Source organism: Erpetoichthys calabaricus, chromosome 5, assembly GCF_900747795.2.
Source record: "Erpetoichthys calabaricus chromosome 5, fErpCal1.3, whole genome shotgun sequence".
In the NCBI taxonomy this organism is placed as follows: Eukaryota; Metazoa; Chordata; class Cladistia; order Polypteriformes; family Polypteridae; genus Erpetoichthys; species Erpetoichthys calabaricus.
Window position 1 is genome coordinate 110811844 of NC_041398.2, and position 8381 is coordinate 110820224.

Genomic DNA, 8381 nt, shown 5'->3' on the forward strand with positions numbered 1-8381 from the left:
TTTCGCTGAGTTGACTGTTGCCCAGTTGCCACCGAACCGCTTTTTCATTTAAAAACAACCCATGCATAAAATACTTGATATCCAGCAGCCCAATTGTGGTGACACTTTTTTTTTCCAAAACTTACGCTCTTCTTTTAGGAAAACGCATGTGATGAATTACCAGAAGTTCAGCATTATGTGTCCTCTAGGAGGTTATGACAATAACTGGATTATCCATCCATCCATCCATTTTCCAACCCGCTGAATCCGAACACAGGGTCACGGGGGTCTGCTGGAGCCAATCCCAGCCAACACAGGGCACAAGGCAGGAAACAATCCTGGGCAGGGTGCCAACCCACCGCAGATAACTGGATTAGAAAAGTAAAAGTGATTTTGTGCTAGGAATACTTTGGCCACACGCCTTTATAGTGACTGGCGTTTTCTTGTGAAGCACCATTTGATCTGCAGTGACATCTGTGTCTGGGACAAGATGCCAAAAAAAAAAAAAAAGAAAGGCAGTAGTCATTGCACTTATCTAGAAAAAAACTGTACCTACCATGAAAAGTGTCCTTTTCAAATGTAGCAGAGAAATGGTGTTTACAGGGAGCTGGATTTATGTATTCATTTTTCTGCCTCACATGTTCAGTGCCAGACATTGCTAGCAGGAATGTGTGTGTCATGCTGTTTGGCCACATTGCATAAATCCAGCAAGGTGAGGGTTGCTTTTCTCATACTTAAAGGAACTCGCCAATGGGGCACAGGTCTGGCCATTATTAATTATTTCAATTCTGTTGGTTTCAAGACACATTAGAAAATGGACTGGATGAAACTGGTGAAGAGTACATGCTGACATTATGACAGGCAGCAGTATTCAATTAAAGGATGATGACTCCGTTTCTAAACAATGCTACTTACAAAGCAAATATCAAGTAGAGGTTTTGGTGTTGTGTTGTCAGAGCTGGATTCATTCTGCACGCTGCTCCAGACTCCTCTACTCTTTCACTGAGTACAACAGAAGATAAGATCAGGGGCAGAATGTGTTAGGCAACCTGTTTTAAGCAGTTTAGAAAAAGAATTCTCACCTCAGCTTCATAATATCAGATGAGCTCCACATTCTTAATAGATATCCAGGGTGCCCTCTTGGCCAGCCAGTTTCCAGAAAACAAGGTCCAAAAAAGGTTCTGTTTATGACTTTAGGGCCATCGCCAAGTGTGACTTCTGTTTTGAGGCTGACAAGCTCAGACTTCTGTTCTCAAAACCCCTGACACAGTCTTGGTCAATTTACTGTTGCAGTCAGTCTTATGAAGGCTTGCAGTTAGGAAGTCCGGCTTCATTCTTGGTTCTCCAGATAGATGTAACGATGTTGGTTTATCATAGTGAAAATGAAGGTGGGGGGTACTGGCACCCAGTACTGACTGTGAGTGTTGACTTATCCTAACAATGACGATTGATTTCAGCACTTACTGCGTTCTGTAATTTCATTACAATCTGTAGTTTTTATTCCTGCTTGTGTAGTTTTTGCAAATTGATGTGTTTATCAACAGGTAATTCCATCATTTCTGCTTGCAATCCTTGGGTTATTACATAGTATGCTAAAATATCTGTGTGCATAGAGCATACAAACACCACATGGCAGTTCAGCTTTCAAAATCAAAAGATTAACATGGAATTTGTTTTGTTTACAATGCAACTACTGGCACCCAAAAAATGAACGTTTACTCTACTTATGTACAGTACTACAGTAAAGTTTGTAGTGTTTGTAGTGTCAATATTTATTTTACTGTATATTTAAAACTAGCCGTGTTACCCAGCTTCATCTGGGAAATTTTGTAAGTCAATGGGCCTCAGTTATGATGCTGTCAGTTATATAGATGTATCAGAAGTACTATGTAACTAACCAAGTACTTTTTTATATACAATATTTGTAGTTTTTTTTTTTTTTTTTTAACCCAGGACTAATATTACTGGGAGGCTGTGTTATGCAGTGGTTAAGGCTTTGGACATTAAATCCTGAGGTTGTGAGTTCAAATCCTGCTCCTGTCACTGTGTGACCCTGAGCAAGTCACTTAATTCTTAATAATTCTTTGCATTTATATAGCGCTTTTCTCACTACTCAAAGCGCTAACTTAGCAATTGCAGGTTAAGGGCCTTGCTCAACGGCCCAGCAGAGCAGAGTCCCTTTTTTGGCATTTTACGGGATTCGAACCGGCAACCTTCCGAATGCCAGTGCAGATCCCTAGCCTCAGAGCCACCACTCACCTGCAAGTGCTCCAGTCGGATAAATAAAAGAAATATAACCCATTATATCTCAAATATTGTAAGACACCTTGGATAATGGAGTCCGTTAAATAATAATATTATTAGGTCACTGGAGCTGCTTATTCTTGAACATCTTAAACATGTTATACACAATTGTCCATGAGGAAAGCATCCCTGCATTACATCAATTCCTGTTTTTCCTAGCGACTTGGCTTTTGTTGGTGGTCATTGCAATACACAGTTTTACAGGAAAGTGTATTCATTTGAATCAAAATCAGTAATCAGCAGAAATAATTTGAAATTTGACTATATATTTTTGTCATTATTAGACATTTATAATTCTCACTTTTTATATTGTTCACTCAAGTATTTCTTGTTTTTCATAATTTGTATGTTGTCCCCCTTTTAAAGTCCGCAGATGCAAAAGTATATGTAAAGTATTTTAGAGAGTAGGGCATCCCCATTCAAAGTAAGCAGACGTGCATGGAAATGTAAATGATTTTGGATGTCGGGGTCCTCTTTCAAAGTCCGTAGATGTACATGTGTATTATAATGGAGTAGCCAACGTGAGACTCATTAAGTGTAAACTGACACTGTTGCTCCAGGCTTATGTCGGATTGGAGAATACCACTTCCGCCTCTACTTCTCTCTCCCTCACCTTTTGTTTCTAGTGAAGCAACACTAACGTTTATAGTCACAGCACCCTGCACTCTCACTGGAGCTTTACAGCACTTGCTAACCATTGCACTTCCCATCTTTCTTGAGGTTCGCTGATCTTTGTCCTTTTATTTCACACCTCACTCTGCACGGCAAGCATGATCACGTCTCTTTTTTTTCCTTTCCAGGACACTGCCTGTTCTTCAGTGTGAATGGCCCATCAATCACTTCTGCTCCTTCCTTCATTTGCACAAAGCATGCTCTCAGTGCAGTGTAGTGCATGCACGTTAGCATAATATTATACAGTATTATATCAAGGTACACAAATTTGAACCGGCTTTAAAAAAAGTTAAACAAATTTTTCTGCACACACAACATGCCAAAAAAAAAAAAGAATAAAATTGAATAGATGACTGGAATGTGCTTTTTATAGTTAAACAGTAGGCAGCATAAAGGTGGCCTCTTTGGCTCATTGGCTTTACTGTTACCAGGTTTGTCTGGAAGTGTTGGCATGTCCAGCTTGTGCCTTTTTACAGGGGCAGTTCAGTCATGGCGGGGTCCCTCCTTAGGAGCCTTCATGGCATAAGGCAGATATGGTTACCCAATCCAAAGATTTTGGAGCAGCTTCTGTTTCATTTATTGGACATTCTGAAGTACAGCAAGCAATGTAGTAGAGAGTCTCCTCAATTTATATTTTATTCAATAGCCACAAGCAGGTATTGATGAGTTCTAATATTAGTCATATCCATATGTATTTCTGACACTAACTTTGTGTGTGTTGTTGCTTTCATTACACAGCCTCACTGAACGAGCTCAGCTCCTGAAGAACGTCTTTAAGAAGAGCACGGCCAGCCTGTACCGTTCAGAATCCATGCAACAAAACCTTCTACGTGAGTTGCCTTTCCATATTGTTATCATCATCATCATCTTTAAGTCTACTGTTTTATGTAAAGACTGTGTGCACCCTAAAAATCCTCTGAAAACAACAAAGATGTCAGCTGTGGCTGAGCCATATGAACTACACATGTGTTCTATGTAGTGAGTAGAGTTTAGATGATGTGCTCATGACATCTGCAGGAAGGATGCATGTCGCCCGAGTGTCTGAGTGTATATTCTCAAAAGATGTTTGTGTTACCTAAATCGATCACTGTAAATTCACCCTTTTCCCTATCCCATGTCCCCAGAGCAGTCGAAATTCAGAAAATTAACATTAGAATTCCTGAAGCCTACACAAAAACCTTAAATCTCTTCGCACCTCTCCATTCAGCGTCTTTTGTGTTGTAAATGTGTCGCTCAGCAAAAGCAGCAAGCAGCCTGCTGTCCCATCCCCCACCATGACGGAGCTCAACTCTCCCAGCTCAAGCCAAGACTACTTATCTGTGTGTGATGTGCCTGGAGTTGTATAGTGTAAATAATACAGTATATCGTTGTTTGGATACATGCATTTCATGTGTGATCCGTGTCTACAAAGATCTGGGTAAGTGTACGATGAAAGGAAAAGTGAGAAATGCAAGAAATACTGAACACATATCTAAAGCAGAAACTTTTTCCATGTTATACTAATAATGACAAAAATTGTGTGAAGACTTTAGTCCAAATATGAAATAAACATGTGCGCTGTTATTCAAGAATATAACCACAGAAAAAAAAAGTATTTGATTTATATGTGGCTGTCAATGAGTTTAAAACTCAAGCTCAAATGTCAATTGATAGGGAGTTTACATGTTTTCTTGAATGGTGCAGAGGTAAGAACTGCTGCCTTATAAACCAAAGGCCCCGTTTCGAAACTGGGTGCTCCGTGTTTTGAGTACTGAGCTGCTATTATTATTATTATTTCTACAATATAATAAAAACATACATTTGATTTGAGTCTGTAACACCCTGTGTAAATTTTGTTTTTTTTATTATTCAGTTTTATTCTCTCAGTAACGTTCACATGGTAAAACGAACTTGCCTCTCCCTGTTTGAATTGATGGCATTTATCTCCATTCTTTTCACAAGAGCAGCACTGTGACTGATGTCTGCTCAGAACTTGTAGCGGCAATCAAAGATACGATGTCCCGTGACCACTATCAGATTGGACTAAGGCAGGACCATAGCAACAGACAGCTTCTTCGCAGCGCTTTCGCTGGTTAATACTCTGCTACACTCTACTTGGAACCATAAGTAAAATTGGGCTTCCACCTGCAGCTAAAGTCACTTCAGTACACGAGCAATTCGCCACACTAGTGTTTAGATCTGACAGTGCATGCACCCAAACATTACACCAGCTGTTACTGACTGATATCAAAGGCTTCTTCTTTTTGGGCACATATACCGTCAGCATGGCGCTGTCAGATTTCTTGCATTTCCTTTCATCCTACACTTACCCAGACCTTTGTAGACACGGAGCACACATGAAATGCATGTATTCCAAATACATGAGCTGGGAGAACCTTTTGCTCGTGAGCTGAGCTCTGTCAAGGCGGGGGATGAAACAGCAGGATGCTTGCTGCTTGTGCTGATTGATGCATTTACAACACAAAAGACGCTGAATGTAGAGGTGTGAAGGGATTTAAGGTTTTTGCGTAGGCTTCAGGAATTCTAGTGTTAATAAAGAAAAGTTAAAACTCTTTGGCATTTGAGTTTTTACAGTGTCTTGTGACATTATAGGATTAGTTACAGGCAAAGCTAGTTTTGTTTCAGCAGTGCACAATGTGAATGAATTTTAAAATCTTGGCAATTACATTTCACTTAGTTGAATTTTTTAAATGTTGACACTTTATGTGAAATGAGGGCACACACTGTGGGAACCAGTGATTGAGAACATTGCTGTCCTGCTGGGAATCTAATAATATGATCAAATAAAACAGTGTCTCTTTCAGTCAAATAAAATTGTGTCTTTTATTGCAGATGGATATGCTTTCTCCCAAGATGAGAATGGAATCATCTCCCAGTCTGAAGTAATAAGGGTCTACGACACCACTAAGCAGAGACAAGATGAGTGGTGAATTTTGTGTGTTTAAAGAGGACTTAGCTGGGAAAAGAAATCTGTAAGCAGACATGGTTTAACAGGCCGCACGTCTAGAAGCTTTTCGAGGCTATGTCTAAACTTCCCAAGTGTAGAAAAAAAGTATTTTGATCTCAGTAAGTTAAAAAAAAAAACTGCTTACCTGTTGTTGGTGATATCATGACCGTGGGAATAGATTTAAAGAAAACATCCATCCAAAGATTGCACAGTATTCACCCATGAGTCTAGGAGGATGGTTATTAAATTGTACTTTGATTTTATCACTGTTCCACTTTTGTCTTATACTCAAAAATTTAGTTGACAGGTATCTACTGTTTTCAGTAGGGCCAATGGGTCTCATAAAAACATAAACCATAGTCCGGCATAAGCATCGCAGCACATCTGAGGAGCAAATGTGAATGGCCTGGACCACTGGACAGAGTCTCCACTCTCAGACTCGGGTTTGCCAAAGAAAGGGTGGAGCGTTACACCATCAGCTTTAAGGTGCCCCTCTAAATCTGGTTTTTGGAACATGTAAAATGTAGGCTCACAAGATCAACATTCCATGACGGGGAACTCAAATTTGGAATGAGCCTGGTGTGGTTTGTTCCTCCAGTTCTTGCTTTTAATCCTGTGACACTAAAGTATGTCGATATGGCCTTATATGTGCACTTCTCCATGCCTTGCTATGAAATTGTATTTGAAAGATGAGTTGTCAATGTGCCTGGCTATAATATGTTCTTGTCTACGTAGTTATTAATGGGAAATCAAGTATTATAAAACAAAACACAAAAAAAAAAAAAATCCGGTTCTCCCATCCTTTAGATTTTCACAGACGGCAGTGATGTTGCTATTTCTTGTGCTTTTTGGACCACAATTAATACTCACAATAGTGCCTAAGCCATCATAGATTTTCCATCCTTAGCAGTATTAAGTGCATGTTTCCTTTACACTTGCTGTACCTGTTAGTGGGGCAGTCCTCGGTGTGTGTGCGTGTGTGTGCGTGCGCGCGTGTGTGCCGTTTCAGTCGCACTGCTGGCTCTCAGCGTTGCCTTCATCAGATGTCGTCTTTGTGCCAATAGTGGAAGGAAAGTAAATGTAGCAGAGGTGACGATTAAAAACAAAGAACTATTCACACTTATGCTTTGGGTGAAATGAGCAAGCAAAAATGTCTTGTTGTGCTCTTTTTTCAGCTCATTTGTTCAATGATTTGAAATTTTGCGTTGAGGTCCTTGTTGAATGAGCCCTCGAAATGGGGCAAAGTGCCAAAACAAGTTTACGAATGAATCAAATCATGAAGTGCATATTTACAAGGTTAATAAAGAGAATAATTTTCAGTGTACATCAAGCACTTCACATTGCACATCTTCACTGAAAGTGAAAAATCTACTGTATTGTTTTTTTTCTTCTATGGACTAGCTTTTTGTCTATCGTATTAAAAGATGGTAGAATGATGAAAATCGTATATTTATTAACTTCAAACAATTTGTGTCTCTAGGTCTGTTTTCTCCCCGTGGGAGAAGGAATCTATATGTGTGTGTGCGCGTGCGTGTGTGTGTGCGTGTGTGACGTCTGTCCGTCTGCATGGGTTATACAGTCCTGAAGAGTATTCAGTTATTTGCATGATCATTGGTGCTAATTTTGCAATGTGATTTCAGAGCAAAGTTGCACTTCTCAGTCGAACGAGGGTTCCAAAAACTAGATGATGCTTAAAGGGTTGTTTCTCTGATTATCTGTTGTATGTGTTCAGTTCCCTCTCAAGTCAAACGTTTTTGGTGTTGAAATTTCTGGAAGGCAAGTTTAGTATCCGGATTTGTGTTGTACATAGCAATTTTCCATTCCATTTTGTCTGTACTGTATATACAGCAAATTTCAGTGGTCACTCAAAAGCATGATGATGTGTTCTTTTAACACTGTTTACAAGTTGTGGAAGAAAACTGTCTGATTTTAATGTTATTTCGTTTTAAACAAGTCCAAGCGTACAGTATTAATAAGCTGTTGAAAACTGTTTGATGTTTCTGGAGGACCTGGATTCTTTCTGTAAAGAGGAAAAGGAACGAGCCAGTTCCAAATTGGCTGTTTTAGCATTTAATTTTTGGTTTTGCTGCACTTGCAGTACCATCACATTATTAAATACCCAGAGCTGCCACTAAAGGCAGATGACATTTTAAAACTGGCATCCCAATAAAGTTCAGACGGTAGCCAGTTTACATAACTGTATAAATGAAGAGACTCTGAGGTAGTCAGCTCTACTCTTTATTTTCTGTCTGGTTAACCCCAAACACAAATACAGTCGGCTTTCCGGGTTCTTTTTTATTTTTTTTCAGTTACACTGAGTGGTGTTTCATCCTCAACTCCCCTTATTTTTTTATTTTTAATTTTCTCAATCTGCATGTTGCAACTACTAAATGTTTGTCTTTATCTGCTGTAAGCAAATATGGAAATAAACTTTGCAGTTAAAAAGTTCCAATGGGTGTTTGTGGCTTGTTTTCAGCAT

The 8381-nt window shown here is 39.4% G+C and overlaps 2 protein-coding genes across 2 annotated transcripts in view; one reads left to right on the forward strand and one right to left on the reverse strand.

The window, feature by feature from the left end:
• The window catches only part of atp8a1 (ATPase phospholipid transporting 8A1), a 338290-nt gene extending 329940 nt beyond the window's left edge, over positions 1-8350 (forward strand). Inside the window, 2 exon segments of the mRNA XM_051928331.1 lie at positions 3694-3785; positions 5788-8350. Of these exon segments, the coding sequence (XP_051784291.1) occupies positions 3694-3785; positions 5788-5885 (190 nt within the window). The 3' untranslated portion in view covers positions 5886-8350.
• Positions 1-8381, reverse strand: part of slc30a9 (solute carrier family 30 member 9) — a 990624-nt gene that overhangs the window by 688581 nt on the left and 293662 nt on the right. The window lies entirely within an intron of this gene.